Below are 20727 nucleotides of genomic sequence, written 5' to 3'. Positions count from 1 at the left end.
ATAAAATATAAAATTCAAAGCTGAAAAAAATTGTTTGTGAACAGAAGCTTAAAAACAGTTAAGCAAAATTACTATTAGAATAGGTTTCATTTGTTTAGAATTTTCTTCTTAAAAATGTCTGTATTTAAATAGTTTATATATAGCTCATTACCATATCAGTTAGTTTCCATTTTCTGGTTTGAAAGTGGACAGTTACTCTCAACTTTGTTCTTAGTGTCCTAATTGTGATTTGCAATTCTTTGTTTGTTCATTATTTGACTATTGATCTACAGAAGTAGAAAGAGGATTGGAAGAGTTGGTTGGCTCTCAGGCTGTTTTTTTTTGTTTGTTTGTTTTTTGTTGTTGTTGTTTGTTTTTTTCTTTTATGGGAATCCATGGTATGTTTTGTTAACATAGCATTGTCCTTCTACAGTGAACAGACTGTTCTAACAAATACAAATACTTATTAAAGCTCACAGATATAATTCCTTCTTTTTTTTTCAGGAATTACTAAGACAATTAGCAAATTATATTTGATTCTCACTGTTCAATAAAGACTATTCTACAAAACACATATTACAATGAGCAAGTAAAAGCTAATTACTAGCATAAGATCGGTACATAAGTTCATTAAATACACACAAGTTTTCTTTATAGATGCTTAACAATGGAAATTCTTATGCTTCTGCAAAGACGGGAGGCAGAGAAACAGATCAACCTAAACAGATACTCTCCGCTGTGCTTTAAGTCTTCTGTCCTGAGTTACACTCAGGTTTTGAAAAGTACCAAATGGCCTAGGCTCTGCTGGAGGTCACTCCAAGGACCATAAAAGGCAAAGGTAAGAAAAATGTGCACAGGAGTTTGTACACCTGACTATGCCACTGAACATCAGGTCTGTAAGTGGGGCCATGAGAGAAGAAAGATGAGAAAATGGTTTTATTTATTTATTTATATGTACATGTATGTGCAAAGAAGGAAGAGAAGAGCCTATAGCCAGTCATTGCAGCACTCCAGTCATGGAGTGGTCCCACCATGTTTCAGTGACGGCAACCAAATCATAGCTAGCCTGCTGCACGATGGCTTCCAGCTCCTCCTGTTTGTTGCCCCTGCTGTGCACATTAGTGTAGATGCACTTCAGCTGGGCCACTACCGGCTCCCCAGACCCTGACATTGTTCCCCCTGGCGCACCTCTAACGAGCCTTATTTCATCCCCATCCCCATCCCCCTTCCTACCTAGTTTAAAGCCCTCTCAATGCGCCCTGCCAGCTCCTGTGCTAGTATCCATTTTCCCCTTAGAGACAGGTAGGACCCATCTACAGTTAGCAGGCCAGGTGCTGAGTAAAGCACCCTGTGGTTAAAAAAAACAAAATTTCTGTGTCAGCACCAGCCTCTGAGTCACCTGTTTATCAGGTGGGCTTTCCGGTCCTCTCTGTACCCCTCCCTGCCACTGTAGGGATGGAGGAAAGCACGACCTGTACTCCTGCTCCATTTAGTAATCATCCCAGTCCCCTAAAGTCCTGTTTGATAGCCTTCAGGTTTCTCTCAGCAATATCATCTCTGCCAGCCTGGACTATCAAAAGAGGATAGTAGTCAGAGGGGTGAACCAGGTTAGGAAGCTTTCTGGCAACATCCCTGACCCTGGCCCCAGGGAGGCAGCAGACTTCCCTACAGGTAGGGTCAGGTCGACAAATAGGGCCCTCTGTTCCCCTGAGAAGGGAGTCGCCTACAATGATTACTCTTCTTTCTTTCTTAGTGGAGGCAGTCTTGAGGCGTGGAGTTGACTTCCTTGCCCTAGGCATCCTCCTGGGTAGACTGTTCACCTCATCCTCACCGACCGGTCTCTCAAGCTCCAGGGCCTCAAACCTGTTGTGTAAGGGCACCTGGGAAGGCAGGGCCGGTAGAGAGGGGGGTTGCCTGCGACGTCGAGCAGGGACCTGTTTCCATTCCTCCTCATCTCCCAGGTCCCCTCCCTCTGCTCGGCAGGGCAGGGGTCCACCATTGTTTGGGGTGTCTCACCCCGGTGTCTTTCCTTCAGGCCTGGCAGGGAGTTGCTCCACCTGTCTATCTCCCGCTCACCCTCCCTGATGGCCCTCAACTTCTCCACCTCTTCCTTGAGCTCTGCCACCAGGCTGAGCAGGTCATCCACCTGCTCACACCTCACACACACAGTGTCTCCGCCGCCCTCAGAGGGTAGAAATTATGGTAGGCAAATAAGGTCTTCACCTTTCCACTACTCCTGCTGCTGGTTAGGATAGTGGGTTTGTATCTACTTTGTTTTTAAATTACTCTCATTATGAACAACGGCGCACTAACACTATTCAGAAAACAAATATTTAGCCCTAGACATGAAATACTATATACTCTTAAAATTCCTTCAAAATTAATTGATGGACCTATTATGCAAAGGTGGAAGCAGGATGATAGGATTCCTAACCTGGGATCTTAGAGAATCCCTACCACTGTGCATGGGGAGGTTCCTCCCTCTTTCAAAGCACCCGACACGTAAGTGTATCTGGCAGAATGCCCTCTGAATTGTAAGGACTGGAGTCACAGTCACATTCATCAAAGAGCACATGAAATACTGCTTCCACCTTCCTCTATTACCATCTTGCCTGAATACAAGTCTAAATAGCATCATTTGGCCACAGTTGGTGGTTTACTTCGCTGCACTGCAGACTTCCAAAGCCAATAAATAATGAAGCACGTGGAGAATGAAAGTCAGCACTGATGTGCAGTAGGAGAAATACATAGCCTGTCTGGTTAGTTTAATGATATATACCCCACAGTCCATTTCAAAAGTAACTGTAATGATATGGCAGACTCACGGATAAGCTACTGATAGTAAATCTGGAAGGCTTATCTGCCTTCAAGACTTTTTGCATTTTGAGTAGACAGAGCTACAGCAAAGCGAACCTATCCTTTGGCAAGCATGCCTCTGCCATTCTAAGATCAAAAGAATCACCTGTGATCATCTAAAACATTTCCAAAGGTCTTTATACACCGTACTCTTAGCTTCTCAGCCTTTCTTTGGATTCATCTCCAATAAGCCAAGTTCCCTTGTATATTCAGTAGTTAATTTTTTCCTCTAAGATAGTCTTCACTTAAAGTGGTCCTCCACTACTAGTTTATCATATGAATTATCATTACTTGGATAACATTTCCTGGATCAGTTGTTACCATTAACATACACCAATGCCTTTCAGAAGGACACGGAAATGGTGCATGGAATCTAAAGAGAATGTGCAAACTTTTTCAAATACCTTCCACCATGAGCAAGAAATTCACCACAAATCAAATGCCAATTCAAAGTTCTCTGGCACATTTTGAAACTTTTTTTTCCATCAAGTGACTTAATGTATAATTAAGAACTTTTGAGAAAAGAAGTAACACAAAACAGTATTTTTACTATAAGTAGCCAATTAAAAATCACAGCTTTTCTGTTTAGGGACCAAACACATCATGACTTCTGTTTTGTTTCTCTAGACACTTTTCTCTAATTTGGTCATTTATATTCTGCTGAAGTTGCTTCAGGCAAAGACTCTGCCTGCAGATTGAGCTACTGTAAGTAAACAGCTGCATCAGAAGAATACAGGTTCTGAATGACAGAGTCTAATTTGTAAACACACTGCCTATCCAGATCCCTGTAACTGCAGTTCAGCTTCTAAAATCCTTGTGATCCACCACCATACTCCATTGTTAATAGACAAGAAAACACCAACATAAATTCCCCTATTAGTTAAACCAAAAATTAAGGGTCCATTAAATCTTTCAAGACACAGAACAGGCAAAAACATAGAAGGATGCCCTGTACCATGTCCAGTATAGGACACACTACACCACCACCTAGAATCTTTGAAAAGCAAAAGTACCTTAGGCAAAAAACAATTCAAACTTCAAAGAAAGTTGCTGCTTCGGTGGTTCTCTCATGTGCTCTTCTAAATCACACACACACACACCCCTGATGTTTTGAAGCTAACCCACAGTTTTCCATTGGCTAAATACTTAAGCTCACCCCTAAGATGCATTGCTTAACTCATATTTTTAACAGAAGACTAACAGCAATAAAAGAGAACAGATATAAATAAAGCATATTCCTTCCTCTCCATTACAAGTGCCTCTGTGCCACACTGTATCAATACTCACTCTTGGAACAGTTTGTGCCAAGCCAAGGCAAGGTCCAATTCTAGTATGACTATACAAATTAGAAAAGATGTCTTGTGTGTAAGAAAACTGCAGAAGTCACGTGTGATTTCAAAAGACAAAATAATTCAGATGAAGTGACATTTCAATTATCTGGTTTAAAAGGAAAAATCATTATATCATGTCAAAAACATGGTTGTTTTCACTTGTATGCCATTTGCTTCATTAAAATTCTAGATGAACTCTTAAAAATTACAAGAGCCTTACTCACCTCTGCTGGATGCTGAATTATATACAAGCAGGTGGAGACTTTTAGCGGATGTATGGGCAGGAATGGGCACAAACACACCTTCTGAGGACGGCTACAAGACAAAAAGGAGCAGGAAAACAAAAATTAATCAGCAATTTATGTCAGATGGTATAAATATATTGTACAAATACATACCCTATCCAAAAAGGCACACTAAGAACTCCCCCTTATGACAGTGTACTAAAATATTATATAAACTTTTGTTTGAGATTTTTACTGCTTCTGAAAATAAAAGAAGGCAAGGTTTTCATTCAGACAGTTTCAAAAACAGTATTCAAACCCCTCCTGTGGTTTGGTTAGGACTAAAGCACTATAAAAAACTTTTCATCATCTTCAAGAGGAGCAACCATACTCCAGTTTGACAAATCTGTTACTGCATTTCATACCAACTTAGTGTTTCAACAATTTGATAGAATACTACAATAGAATGTATAATAATTATAATTGATAGAGTATTTCTAATAGAGTATTTTAAAAGTATACACACAGGAAACCCCAAACATATTATATTTATGATCAGGTTCATTTTTTATAATTCCATCTATGCAGAAACATATAGTAGACAAGAAAAAAAAAAAAACTTATCAGGATAACTGAAGCTTGAAAAAAGAAAACAAAAGCTATTTGATTTTTTTTTGTTGCACTGCAAGTGTTAAAATTACTAGAAGAACCATAAGAACACATAAATTAACCTAAATATTACTTGGCATTAAACTAATATGCTGGGTGGCCAAGAATAAACAGAAGCAAAGAATTAAGTTTAAAGATGGACAAGGAGTAATTGAAGTTGTTATGCACACACACAGATGCACTACAGCTACTAGCGTATATCATTTAGTTACTTAAAAAACGATGGATTTCCTGAACTCTGAAGCAATTACCGGTATTCACCACTTAAAATCATACTGTGTCTGCTAACAAAGCTTTCCATGATTAATAAAATAAAATAAGTTTGTATGTTGATCACACATGAGACACAGTAAGCAAACACTGCAGTAGATGTGATTAACTCAAGTTAGGCCCTGACCAAGTTTGTGTCCAGCCCCACCAACAGACACTGCAACGCTTGTTCATGAGAGCACGCACCCAGTCAAGCTCACTAAATGTTTTGGTGATCTAAACCAGCATAACTGTTCCCTAGTCAATCTTAAAACAAAACATTAGTTCTTACCAGTAAATGGCAGCACTATAAAAAGGCAATAACAGTGGATAAATTGCTCTTTAACAGCTTGCAGGTTGTGTTAATTTAAGCCCCTTACTTCTAGCCCTAACTACTGCGACACAGAGATTATTTCCCTTCTCCACGGGGTACACAGTTAAAGGTTACCTAACAACAACCTAAATCCAGACTGGGGGCAGGGGAAGGAATTGGCACTGTTCAAAACAAGAACTGGAAAAAGTATTTTAAAATATTTAGACTAAAAATCTCATGGCCAAAAAATTGACAAAATGGAAATTATTCTTATGCACTCCAGAAATAATGCTTCAGTGGCCTGCCTTCTTTCTTTCTTCAATGCATTTTAGTGCTGACATTTTCCTGTTGCTACTCCACCATAAATCCAGTATATTCTGTTCCATTAATGGACAGGCCTTGAGCCTAAAATTAAGCATTCATTAACTTCAGTATTCAGTGGGGTGTAACGGGGCCCTTCACTGTGAACCTACCGAAACCAGCCTCACTTCCAGGTCTGATGAATCTCTTATCAGTTCTCCAGTGCTGTAACACTTTCTTTTTTTTTTTGCCTCCAGTGCTGTAACACTGTCTTTTTCTTTTCCATTTTTTTCTCTTCACATGTAACTGATTTAAACAAAAATTTCTGAAAGCAGTTTCCTCACAACCTGGAACCATCAAATACTCCCATGGGCTGTTTGTTGGCTGAGCCCAAAGTGTTAAATAGAAGCTCATCCTATTTTTGATCAACAAATTTACTGGGAACTCAAGTTTTGCACTCTGATTCCTTAGTTTCTCCCCATTATTACATGGCTGGTTTCATTAACAAGAGAAATTGCTAAAGTTCTCCCCATGATTGCATTTTCTACTAAGGAGAGATTAAGGCATGAAAATCTACTACATAAAGCTATTCCAAAACAGTCAACTGGTGACTTCGATTCAAAGAGCTGCATTGTTCACTAGCTTTTATAAGCAGATGGAAACAGTTTCTGATGATTTCTGCCCTCAGGGTGTTTACTATAACAAAGTTGGCCAGATACAATTTACTTATTTTTAAGTCCCACTTTTGTATATGCTTTTTGTATTTTCCACACTGGCTTATATTTTTCATAGGTAGTTTTTTAGGCTTTGTTAATGTTACAAAAAAAAAAAAAAAAAGGAAAGGAAATTACCAAAAAAGCAAGTATTTTTAAATTGTCACAGAATCAGTTCTACCTATAATTTGATTTGTAGAGAGCAGAGCACACACTATTACAAATAGAATACTTTCCAATATAATTTTAATTACTTACATATGTATATACTTAACTTTAATAACGCAATTAGGTACCTAATTATGTTGAATAGGTACTTTTACAACCCCATCCTGGGGGCACAAGGACTTATTTTTGTACTTTCACTTTGATACCTAATGGTTATTGTGCTGAGACAAAAAAACTTTATCCCTACATGAAACCTACATTATGAGACTAGAGTAGTCAGATAGGAAACACTTCCAAACAAGAGAAGTCCTGTTCCACCACCACAAAGGCTGCCTTTACTCTCAGAAAAGTCACCTAGAAAGAAAAGGCTTTTTGTATTTTTCTTTTGTTTAAAGTTTTTGGTACAGACTTGCCCTACATAAGTTGCTGTAAAAGAAGAGTAGGGGCAGCACCAGGGAACTTATTTAATGACAGTAAGTTTTCATCCATTTCTGGAAATGAAAGCAATCTACACCAGACTCCAGGCAAGAACAGCAGTATTCAAAATATTATGGAAAAGCCTGGGGGTGGGGAGTAGGATTTGAAGGACGATTTTTATAGTATTATTCCCCTGTACGCAATTTCACTATTGCTCAAAGCTACCCAACAGGTTTCTACCCGTTTTTCAATACAGCATTTCTAGTTCAAAAACTCATGACAAAGCAACCAGTCACATTGGTAGGACTAAAAAATAACTCTGTCTTGCAGAAGTGCTTCATATACAGCCATGTACTGAACAGACAGCCATGCACAGAACTCTTATAGCTTTCCTTTCATTCTTCACAACTAAATTGAAATGTTCAGATTCAGAATAACATTTAGTCTATTTTTTCGAGCAGAACTGATTCAAGACAGTGGACTGTGCATTGCTGTGGTGTCAGGTTTAGTGTGATTACTAGTTTCTGGGAAAAGATAGTCTAAAAGTGAATATGTGGCAGCCTGGAAAATAGCAAGCTAATTCTGAAACTCTTTCGAAGAGTCCCTGTACAGTTTTCATACAAAATACAAATGTCTATACTCGCATCAGGCCCATTACCGTCCTACAGCATGTCCACCGTATTTCTGAAAACAGACACCATTCCAGGAAGGCAAATAAGTGCACTCTTACATCTACATTCAGAAAACTAAAGGTAAATCAAGGATTTAGCCCACCATAAGCAAAGAAAAATTATGTTACATGTTTATGCTCAGCACTTGTAGGTTTTTCTAAGGAAACATATAAAGAGGTTAGGTGTGCCAAACACATGTTACAGGAACAATGCTTGCAATATTAGAATAAAAAGGAAACTGTTGTTTTTGAACTAGAACTACTAACAATCGTGGCAGCATTTTCATCTTACAATGCATATTGCCAAGGTCAGGCCCCAGACTCTATTTTCAAAGAAACATGCCTGGCCAAACACAAATAGCTGCTTCAAGCTAATTAGATTTCTCTACTATTTAGGTCGAAACACCAAGGGTTTCAAGGTCAAGATCCACCTGAAAAGTCTGGAGGGAAGCCACTCAGTTATCATATGTTTGTTTTGTACTAATGTTTTAATACATGTTTTATACTGACACAAGTCCATTACACATGTACATTGAAAAAACCTTCAAGAGTTTTATTATGCTATGTTTTAAGCTTAGCGTCATAAGCACATAAGTTTTATAAAATTTGAGAACAAACAATATTTTTGCTAGTTTTATGCTAGAGGACAAACATACTAAAAATGGTTTTAAGATTACATTTTGCATCCTCCACCTTAACCATAACAGTTACAGAAGGATTTTAAAAGAGTAAGTGGATTAAGTTAAATATAGATAAAAACAAAATTATGCATTTAGAAGAAAACAATAGGAAACCCAGGGTCTAAGGTGTCCATTAAAATAGCGTGACATTCAGGAGTAATAAACAGTTACAATATAAGAAACAGTTACAATAAACAGTTCTGTGAAAATGGCAGTCTGTCAGTTCTCAAAAATGCAGATCGGAAGTTACGTGTTACTAGGAAAGACTAAAATTATTAAACAGATGCATTCGTTTAATGTGGCAAGGTTTTGGTAGCGGGGGCTGCAAGGCTGCACAATCTTTTGTTAGTGGAGCCCAGCAGCTGCCCCATGTCAGAGCAGAGCCAGCTCCACCTGCTCCAAAAGGGATCCGCCGCTGGCCAGAGCCAAGCCATGAGCAACGCTGGGTGGGTCTCTGGGAGAGCAGAGTAAAGGAAGGGAAAGAAGTGCTGGGCAACAGCAGCTAGGAGAGAAGGGTGAGAGCCAGCCCTGCAGCCCCCCAGGTCAGTGCAGCAGGAGGGCAGGAGGTGCTCCAGGCACACAGCAGCAGTTCCCCTGCAGCCCGTGGAGGAGCCCCCAGTGGAGCAGGTGGATGTGGCCTGGAGCAGGCTGCGGCCTGAGGACCCCCGCAGGAGCAGACCCCAGGCCAGAGCTGCAGGCCGTGGAGAGGAGCCCACGCAAGTGCAGGGGGTCTGGGGGGAGCTGCCACCCACCCGGGGGGGACCCGTGCTGGAGCAGTTTGCTCCTGGGGGATGGATGGACCCTGTGGTACGGAGCCATGTGAGAGCAGTTCTTGAATTGCTGCTGCCTGTGGGCAGCCCCCGCAGGCTCAGTTCGGGAAGGACGGCATCCCGTGGGAGGGACTCCACGGGGAGCAGGGGCAGAGAGTGACCGTGAATGAGTGGCGGAGATGAAGCATCATGGACTGACTGCAGCCCCCATTCCCCGTTCACCTGCGCCACTCAGGGTTGGGGGGAGAAGGCAGAAGAGGGTGGATGGGGGGGTGGGGGGGGGAGGTGTTCTTAGTTTGCTTTTATTTTTTCTCTCTCTAATCCGTTAGTAATAGGCAATAAATTATGTAAAACTCCCTAGACTGAATCTGTTTTGCCCATGATGATAATTAGAGAGCGATCTCCCTATATCAAACCTTGAGCCCTCTTCCATCATATTTTCTCTCCATCATATTTTTTCTTCCATTGTATTTTCTCTCCATTTCAGGAGGCACACTGAAAGAATGGCTGTGATGGAGTTTAGCTGCACAGCAAGGTGAAACATTATTACGCCACTACATGAACCTCTGGTTTAGCCCCATCTTGTACTCTGAGCATTAAAGAAGGCTGAAGAAGCCAGGTCAAAAACAAACATGAGGAAATGAAATAATTCCTTGTGCCAAGAGCCGCCGATCTCCATGTTGACTGATGCTGTGGATACAAGAACTTTACATGGGTTCAGGGGAAACTGGAAGCATTCATGAAATAAAAATCCATGAAATATGCAAACACCAGTACTGAATGTACATAGTCGCATCCAAGTCAAAGCTCCCTGAGCTAAAGGCAGTTGGAGAAAGGAGAGAAGTGGCAGCATATGCTTACACTGTTCTTCCTAAGCTGTAAGGTACACACTCAAGACTATATCTGCTCATGGTTGAAGGCATCATTCTGGGCAGAACGGACCTTTGACAAACTCCATTTCTGACCACTCTTCTATTCTTAATCCTTCTGCACAATTTAAAACAAAATACGCAACGCCAACAGCAGTGGCTTGGGATTACCTACCTGCAACTTTTTACTTTTTGCATTTTATCTCTAAAATTTATTTGTGCAGTTCTGCATTTCCCTGGGCAAATCTAACAGCTCCTTCTGTAAGAGACAGGACTTAATGTTATCTTAAATAGAAGTTGCGGGGTACATTGTATTTCTGCTTTCACTCTCCATATATACAGTGTGTGATGTGATGCAATTGCCACTATTCATGGAGGATAAAAAGCCACCCCGATTAAATGAGAACCTCTCTCTCTCACGCACTGAGTGGAGGTGAAATAATTGATTACTTTGTCCTCTACATAGCCGAGACCCATCACCTATGTGTGAAATCCAGGTCAAGTGCAGCCTGCAGGAGCATCTGGTATTCCCAGAATTTTTGCTTATAAAATGCATGGATCCTGCACGAGCAGCCAAACTGCCATGGTCACCAGCTGAACTGTACATTAAAGATAGCTAGCGTGAAGTTTAGGCCTAAGTCTTCATAGTATACCTGAGATTTCTGAAAACTTGCCCATCCTCTGATCCTAATAGATATGAATCATATTTAAACTAGAAACTCCATAGCTGATGTTCTACATATACAAGTTCTATTGATCTGCTCTGTTAATTGAAGCTCACATATGCTTTTGAACTACAGTACAAGAGGGAAACTGTGAACTATAATACTGAAAAAGATAAATGAAGGAGTTATCTGTATTCCTTTGCTTTATAATTGAACAGGATGTGCCAATTCATCTAATACCATTGTTTCGGTTACTATGAGGTGCCCTTATTTTCTCAGTAGAAGTAGTTTGTAGCAGGTAATGTGGCATGACTTTAAGCCACTACAAGACGTCTCTGTAATATTAACGTGTAAATATTTCTTAAGTGAAGGCAGTACTAGTAGTCCTTCAGTCTCTTGCTTAGTTACTCCAGAGCACAAAAATAACCAAAGATAATCTCTACCATACCTTAGATTAAATTATGAAATTCATGTCCATCATGTTTTGTTATTTTGACTACCCTGCTTCCTTTATTTACTATTACTTTTAAGTTGTCTATTATGATCTCTGGAATAATTGCTGGAGGTGACTTAATGAGGCTAAATGTTTGTCCACATCTTAAGAGAAGGTTCAACACTGAGGAAAACTCCAGGGTGAGATGTGGCAGATATGCAAGGAATCTGTTCCATGATCGTCCCCTTGGCAATATTGCCTGCAACCTTAGGTATTGGTGACATGAGGGGAGCTTGGTGTGCTGACTGTAAGAGATAGAGCATGGAGGGTGGAGCGGAGTGAAGACACCACAGCCAGGCTCTGTGCTATCACTGCAGGGATAAGTAACTGGATGGTACTATGGAACTGTTTTGCTAGACTGAAAGTGTATTGCACTATTCGTGCATCTGTGATTGTGATTAATGCGACTGGACATATAGTGCCAAATCAGGCAAAACTCAGAATCTAAGTCCAGCCGCCCCCAGCCCCTCTGATATCTGAGGACATTCTGGAACACAAGGGGCTTTAGGTCCTACCAAACTTCCTCACCCTTTAACACAACTCTATCCTCATGACTGTTCAAACAAACTAGCCTACCAAAGACTGATTCCCACAGGCAAAAATCAAGAAATAAAAATATATCAGAAGTAAAATGTGATCAAAGCTCACAGGTTTTTTAGCTTCATCTTTCTAATTCCATGCCTACCAAGCTCTTCACTCACTCTTCAAAATGAGTCTTAGAAAGCCATCTTTCTAAGTGCTAGAGCTCCCATGGAAAGCAGAGGAACCCATCAGCACTGTTTAGGTTTCTCTTGTGCTTATTTTGAACATTTTTTACCCAAGAAAAACTTCCAAACCTTAGTTTAATGGTGTTTCCTGAGAAAAGTCATGCTTAGGAGATCATTCTGCCTCCACCATGTTCCTCCAACTACTGTCAAAAGACTTTGCAACTCAGAAGCATACAAACTTAATTTTAATTCTTACAAACTTTATAAAAGTCAACAGCCACATAAAGAAAAAACACAGAATCAGAAACAGTGGCAGAGAGAGTATTGACATCAATCAACAAAGCACTTCCTGTTCCACTTGGTGAATTCATATAACACCAGCTTCCTGGAGATAAAAAAAAATAAAATAAAAAAAAAAGGCAAACTGCTGAGTTTTTGTTTCCTGTGAGAAGTTAAAAGAAATAAAACAGGTGTGTATGGTTTTTTGTTGTTGTTGGGTCTTTTGTTTGTTTTGCTTTAAAAGGTTTATTCAGTGGATTTAATGGAACATATCCCAGTTTCCTGAAAAAATTAGTCACTTAAATGGAGAAGCATCTAATGCAAATCATAGCGAAAATTATTTCTATCTTTTAAATTTCAAATCTATAGCTTAAAGGGCTATTAATTTATGATAGTAAATGAATTTAACTTTGTTATTATAAGTGTATTATCAATATATTAATGTCTGTATTAATAAAATACAGCTTTCAAAACTGATTATTATATTTGCTGATTAGCCAATTTTCATTACTGGAAAAGACATGCAAATACTTCTTCTCCACCTCTTCGTAAGTTCTGGAAACATTTAAAGAGCACAAGACTAATTATTCTGCTAACCTGCTCTACAAAAACGTATATAGAAAAGGTATTCTATCCAAAGAAAAGATCATGTACAACAGAAAAAAAAAACAAACACGTATTTCTATGTTACCAGCCAACGTACAGCAACTGCATTACAATCTGACCCAGTAATAAATTAACTCATCCAATCAGAAATTTGGAATACTTGTTCTTATAACAAGTTCTTATACCACACAAAAGCTCTATTGCTACAGCATGAGGGAGCTGATAAGTCATTTGATGTCTTTACATTTTGTGAGAGATCATTTTCAGAGATATAGGACATATGACCTCTGCTAATGAGGTAGAGGTGTTCTGTGTTATAATAACTCCATGAAAATGCCTATTATTGGCAGCTTCCTTTTTCCATTGTTTCAGAGTGGCAGAAACAGAGAGGCGTCCTCCTGGAAGTGATACATGATCAGACTGGAACTATCTGAACCTGCAATGTTTCTATTATGTGTTTGAAAACTGTTCCATCTAGTTCCAGGAAAAGTCCCTATAGCACTACATTTTAGATTCATTAAAACATACCAGAATAAGCTTAGCTTGCTGTATCAGAAGAGATTCCCACATGACATCCTTGTGTCCAAATTGGAGAGACGTGGACTTGATGGATGGACCACTCAGAGGATAAGAATCGGCTGCACAGTTGCACTCAAAAAGTTGTGGTTAATGGCTCAATATCCAGGTAGAGACAAGTGGTGTTCCTCAGGGGTCTGTTTTGGGACCAGAGCTGTTTAGCATCTTTGTCAGCAACATGGACAGTGAGATCGAGTGCACCCTCAGCAAATTTGCCAAGGACACCAAGCTGTGTGGTGTGGTCAACATGCTGAAAGGAAGGGATACCATCCAGAGGGACCTGGACAGGCTTGAGAGGTGGGCCTGTGCGAACTTCATGAAGTTCAACAAGGCCAAGTGCAAGGTCCTGCACCTGGGCCAGGGCAATCCCAAGCAGAAATACAGGCTGGGGGGAGAATGGATTAAGAGCAGCCCTAAGGAGAAAGACTTCAGGGTGTTGGTTGATGAGAAACTCAACATGAGTCAACAACATGTGCCTGCAGCCCAGAAAGCCAACCACACATCCTGGGGCTACATCAAAAGAGGCATGACCAGAAGGTTGAGGGAAGTGATTCTCCCTCTCCACTCTGCTCTAAGGAGACCCCACATGGAGCACTGCATTCAGCTCTGAGACCCCCAACATAAGAATATGGACCTGATACAGTGGGTCCAGAGGAGAGCCACAAAGATGATCAGAGGGATGGAACACATCTCCTACAAAGACATGCTGAAAGAGTTGGGTTGTCCAGCCTGGAGAAGAGAATGCTCTGGTGAGATGTTATAGCAGCCTTTCAGTACCTAAAGGGGGCCTACAGAAAAGCTTGGGAGGGATTTTTTACAAGGAAATGTAGTGATAGGGCAATGGGTAATGGCTTTAAACTGAAAGACGGTAGCTTTAGATTAGATTTGAGGAAGAAATTCTTCACTCTGAGGGTGGTGAGGCACTGGACAGGGTTGCTGAAAGAAGCTGTGGATGCCCCACCCCTGGAAGTGCTCAAGGCCAGGCTGGATGGGGCTTTGAATAACCTGGTCTACTGGGGTTGGAACTGGATGTTTTTTAAGATCCCTTCCAGCTCAATCATTCTATGTTTCAGGATAGTACCATGAATCTTAGGGGGTAATTCCAATACAACTTAAGCACACAAGTAACCTATTAAACCAAGTAACCTATTAAACCAAGTAACCAGGCAAGTAACCTATTAACCACCATTGTATTTGATAAATTAGTTTCCAGACCAGCTTTCTGATACTTCTTACAAGTTGACACAATATAGTATCTGTTCTTGCCACAAAACTCTAAAAACACACCAAGCTTCAACAAGGTATGAAGAGGCATGATACACTATAGAGGCACCTAAAAAGCAATACAATATTTTACACAAAAAGTGCCTTTACACCAACCTTCAATACTTTCCATCACTGAAACTACTGCAGGCAGGGGATTTCTCTCCCAGGGAAAGAAATGGGATATGGTCAGAGATAATTTAAAGAAGAGAACAGAGGTACAACAGAGACAACACACACACTACTTGTGAGCAGCAAAAATATCACAGCACTATTTCCAAGCATTGGGCTTCCCTTGGAACCAGTTGCCAGCAGTTCTCCTATTCCTAAGCACTGCAGTGAGAAGACACATCCATTTTCCTTCTCTGTTTTTCAATCTCAACAACACGGGCTACAAATCTCCCTACAAAAACACAGAATGTGTTTTCCATTATATTCAATTGAACTTTCTCAATCAATTTGAAAACTGTTCGCCTCTTGCAAATTTGAAATGCTCCTTGAACTTTGCCCAGGGCAGAGGACTTCAGAAAACCTAAACAAAGAATAAAGCAGTTGAGAGAAGCACGAAACAATACCAACGCGTACTAAGTTCAAAAGGAAACACCTACTTGCCTCTGTTTCATGAATAGTTCCATTATACATCTTATCACACAATCATGGAAACGAATGATTCATGACAGGAAAAAAGGTATCCATCATGAAGAGCTATTAAAGCATGAAGACATGCTTTTTGGTTCAGAAAATCCCAGAACCACTATTCCTATCAGCAAGGAAACATCACTCTACAGCTGCCCTGTATTTATCCTCATCCCCAGGCACCTGTTTTTCTCCACCATTCAACTCCCTACCACATGAACCTTGGGTCTGACCTATTCATTGTCAGTGTGACTTGCTGGCATAGATACATATTTAAAAGAAAATAGTTGTAAGGCCATGCACAAGCAGCTCTCAGGTCTTTCAGTCTTCATCAGCATGACTATGTATTTTACTATTACTGAATAACAACATTAACAAGCTGTTGAGCCACAGATCGCAAAAAAAAAAAAAAAGTGAGGCAATAGTCCACATCACAGCTCCTACACACAAGCAAAGAAAATAACACAGTGAAGTGTTCAGAACAAGAACGCAGACTATACTTTTACACAGGAGCACAGTCCCATTTTACTATTTACTTTCAGAGAAACCCAATACATTTTAGGAACTATGTCCTTACCTCTTACTGAAGAAAAAGCAGCAAAATATATCTAAGAAAAGCAAAATCATCCAAACTACCTTCAAAGCATGTTTTAGAGAAGCTGTTCTGTTAGTGCTGAATTTGGTCTTGGTGTTTTCTGCTATTGGCACCCAACCATTGGAAAAGAGATTTATATCACCAATTCATTTCCTTTTTAGCACCAAACAGCCATCAGTGTGTAATGATTTTCAGTCAAAGCTCAACTAGGCTGGATTTGAACAACTAAAGCAAAACATTTGAAAAGCATTACTTACAAAGATTACAAAGTGTCATTCTTCCTAGATTTAAGACCAAAATTGGACAAGTAAAGGCAACTCTCTGGAGATGAGGGATGTAAGCAGTCACTTACGTCATGACAAGCTCAGAGTTCTGTTTAAGGACAACATTCCGGTCTTTTGGAAAACAACACCAGCTACTGTGTTTCTTGAAACAATAGGCAAATAAGTAAATGTATGTGTGTGTGCGTATTTCTCTCCAGGAAAAAAAAAATGCATTTGTATAAATATGTGAAATTAGTAAAGAAAAAAACTTCAAGAAAAAACTTTCAGGTATTTGGTAGTTTATGCATCATTCCAGGCTTCCCTTCTGTTTTGTATTATCATAGTTTTCATATTAGTCTTGAACACTAAGTAAACTGTACAACAGAATATTTATTTTTTAAATTGAAAAGACACTTGATCCTACAAAATTGACTCTTAAGGGTGAAGTGGGTTTTATGAATAAATTTATAACACAGTGACAAGCAATTACATTAGAAGTATTTTAAATTAATTTGGACCCTCACTCTAGGCTTTGGCATTACAATAGAATGGGTTATCCAACAAATTTATTAAATTCATTAGTACAGCATTTGTACGAATGCTAACCAGAGTGTTCTTTTGCATATTTTCATGCTAAAGCTATATAGACAAAAATGAATATATTTCATATAGCAGGAACATGGACAAGGTCCATGCCACCTGTATGAAAGACTTTAAGCTCTGCAGTCTGCTAATGTGACCATTTTCCAAGGCAAACAGCATTTTTGCCAGACCAACTGTATAATAAATAAGGGACAAACAACTAAGTTCAAGGTTTTTTAGCCTGCGATGTTCATGACAGCTTTATAAAGCTAATCTGAACATATTAAAAACAACAAATACCTTCCAGTTCTATAACAGAGAAAAGATACTAAGAAGCAAAGAACAAAACACCCACCATGTATATTTCCTTAACCTATTATATGGAAGCAGACCTTGGCAGGCAGTTTTCCTTACAAATAACTGAGATTAACAAATCAATAGAACACCCTTGCAACTATTTCAACTGTATATATTAAAGTTGGCTGTGGTTTCCACAATAACTAATAGGAGTAAATAAAAAAAAAAAGCATTTACCTTATGCAGCACTGGACTCATTACAGAGAGGCCAGAAAAGTCAAAACCTAATGAGCCTGAAATTGCTGACATTTTCACACATCTTGGCTCTACAGTCTGGCAAAATAGCTGGCATTCTGATAAGCTTGATGCCAGACAGTTAGCAAAGCCTTAAATTTATTGAATGAGGTGAGGCAGTAAGGGCATTTAAACAGAGCAGTTGAGACATTAAGATTAGGAAGTTAAACTGCAGTTTTACACTGCCAGCCATATAATTCCAAATTTGCCTCATAAATTTAGAGGCTGCCACTGATGAGCAAAATTCTATAACCAAAGAAAATCTGGTGTAAAAGCCCAGAATTTCCCTGGAAACAGAGGATCTCACAAACCCAAGGGGGAAAAAAAATCTGACAGTATAAAATCAGGATCTTACTTCATCCATTTGTACATATGCAGAGAACAAACTAGTTAACAGCATAAAGTAAAAACAGAAGTATATTTTAAAGAGCATATCGAGTTCCTAAATTAATGCTTCATAAGTTAAATGAGGTCTGTGGATATCATTAGCCAAAGAAATTTTTTTTACAAGACTACAGAAGTACACGTTTGAATGTTTGTTTCCAGCTGAAGAGTCTTCTTTCCACAAACGTTTGTTACTATTTCAGCCTTTGAAACAATAATTAAAAAGTGAGAAATTGTGCTATTGGCCTGAAGTGATAAAGCTGGGTCCAGCCACGACTTATTTAAATTAACATGTAGCTTATTTAAAAGTTGGTTAAGAAATGCCTACATCTGAAAATGCTAAATGCTGCACCAAACTATTTCCAATGTAAGAACACAAAATGCTTATAAAAATGCTCTCAGAGTTTCCTGAAGTTTCCATCTCAAACCTTCTTTATGTCTATCAACAGATACAGAATCTGATCTACTCCTCTTCCTAAATGTGCACACATGAAAAAGGAGAAAAGTCATGAGCAGCCATTTCACTGGAATTGGAGTTGTTGCCTTTTCTGCTTACCTGCAACAACATGATACACTGGGCAGGTCTGCCTTAACCTGGCTGGAAATATTTCCATTATCTTACTTTCTTCACTAGTGCTGAAAATAAAAAGCTGAAAGTGACCTTAAAGATGTGGGCTGGAGCAGGTCAAGAAGACATTAAGCTATCAAACAGTACAGAGAAACTAAATTGTTTGTACGACTGAAAGTACCTGCTGTGTGGCTTCTCCACCAAACGCTACCAAGCCCAAACCTGACTCGGGTGGACCCACCACCCAGTGCCGGGCATCCATGGATCTCAACACCCACTTATGCACCGAAACATCCTCTGCTGCTCCAGTTTCAGCAAGCTTTAAAACAAAAAATTCCATCCAAGAATAAATTCTGTTTAACACCAAGGAATAGCATGTTAGTGAGCATTAATACATTCACGAGCAAGCTTATTTTTAGATGTATTTCAGTTCCTGTTTTAAGTTAGCAACAAATAATAGCTATGTAAATTTAAATTTCAGCTGACACAATTAATCTTTTTACACATTTTTATATAGAATTGGAAGACAATCCAGTCCAGTGCATTGCTAACACCTGCAGCTCCACACACAGGAACATACGCAACTGATTTATTAGAAAAACCTTAGTGCAGCCCAAGGGAAGTTTGCTTCTGCCTCCCCCTCAGCCTGCAGAGCAAAAGGGAAAAGTTCCTCCCCAGTGAGGGAAGCCACCAGACACAGCATGCACAGCTGACTCCGCTGGCACCAAGCTGTCATGATAACCCAGAAGAGGACCAAAAATGTATTACACGTGGCTCTTGGGCAGCTGTACTGCAGATGAACTCCTCTGACCAGCCAGGACGTGTAGGCCTGGTCACTCTTCAGCCTCAGGCCTTGCTGGCCCCCTGCGTACCTGCCCAAACTGCCTCACTACAGCATAAAGCCCTCACACTTTACAGCTGACCAGCCCTTCTCCCCCTCTTTCTCCCAGTTTGGCATCCTGGAGCAAGGGAGCGCAGGCTCTCCTGTACCCTATGTGGAAGAGGGCAGCTGGAAAAAGGGAAGGACTACGACACTGCCAGCTGGAGCTCGTGACAGGAAATTTCAGCTGCCTCCAGTGGTCCAAAACGAACCTGAAGCTGGGTAAACCTGGTCTACAAACAGAAGTGAAAATGCTAACCAGCTTCATCTGCTGATGTTTTGTTGTTGTTGTTTTTTTTATTATTATTTAAAAAGGATAATTACAGCTTGTCACTAAGGGAAACCTTACAAGAATCTACACAAGAATAAATACTTCTAGCACTAAGTTTCCAAAACTTTTATGAAGATTTTCCAGTTTTGTTTTGAAGTTATTTTTTCTAGGTTACATCCACAAGATTCTCCTGTTCCAAAAAACGCAGACCACGTAATTAACACAACTGGCTTTTTTAAGTAACTTTACCTCCACATAAGTAATAGCTCTTAACATTTGAAATTTAGGCCTATCTATGCAACATTACCTTATTTAACATATTACTTTAAGGACAGAGTCTATTGCCATGCATACCATCTGCTAATAGCAAACCATGTCTGAATCTTAGCTTAAAACAAAGCAGATGAGAAAGCGGAGTTAAATCAGAAGCTCAGTCTCGCACCAAGTGAACTCAGAAACGAATTCTACCATTCATTTTAAATGAAAGCAGGCTCAGAACCCACACATCTTTCAGAAGTAAATTAAAAGAAGAGCTAAGTTTTTGTTTCTCCCAATCCGTGCCACAATGCCCTAACCAATCTCTTAGAGCTATGAATTTAATTTTTTTTTCCTTTCACAAATAACAAAAAAAGCAATGAAATGAAATTAATTTATTGCTATACTCTATTTTGGTAAAACAAATGAATCCACAACAGAAAGCGTATTCCAATCCATGTTTAGCATGAACATAAAAGTGGAAGGCTTCTAAAAAGCAAAATTACTTCTTTAAGCAGTACACATTCACATTAAAATGAAAATCCACCATTCACTGCAGTTTATCTTCAACTGAAAGCAAAACAAACCAACCAACCAAATAAAAAAACAGTTAACAGAGCTTTATATGATGAATAAACAATGCTAGGAAATGGTTAAATATTAAACAACTTTCAATTAATTCTAGTGAACTATTCACTTCTGTCATGGGTGGTAGAAGAATGGAGTTTTGTTTAGAGCTATACTCAAGTTCTCTGACTATAAATTACAAACCGTATGAAAAGGCTGTATGTAAGCAGATTAATGTCCTGTTTGGCAGACTTTCTGATAGCTCGTAGCTGTACAAGTACATAAATGCTATACTACACTCTAGTGTCCTTTTTCTAAATAGCAGGCACTTCTGTTGC

General features: G+C 39.5%; 1 protein-coding gene across 1 annotated transcript in view; it reads right to left on the bottom strand.

Moving 5' to 3' along the window:
* DTWD2 (DTW domain containing 2) overlaps window positions 1–20727 on the bottom strand; it is a 97001-nt gene that overhangs the window by 62312 nt on the left and 13962 nt on the right. The window contains exon 2 of the mRNA XM_035568731.2: window positions 4391–4481. Within this exon, the coding sequence (XP_035424624.1) occupies window positions 4391–4481 (91 nt within the window). The remainder of the gene's footprint in view (window positions 1–4390; window positions 4482–20727) is intronic.

The sequence above is a fragment of the Cygnus atratus genome, chromosome Z (genome assembly GCF_013377495.2).
Source record: "Cygnus atratus isolate AKBS03 ecotype Queensland, Australia chromosome Z, CAtr_DNAZoo_HiC_assembly, whole genome shotgun sequence".
Taxonomy (NCBI): domain Eukaryota; kingdom Metazoa; phylum Chordata; class Aves; order Anseriformes; family Anatidae; genus Cygnus; species Cygnus atratus.
The sequence above is the reverse complement of the archived record's forward strand: the minus strand, read 5'-3'. Positions and strand labels throughout refer to the sequence as shown.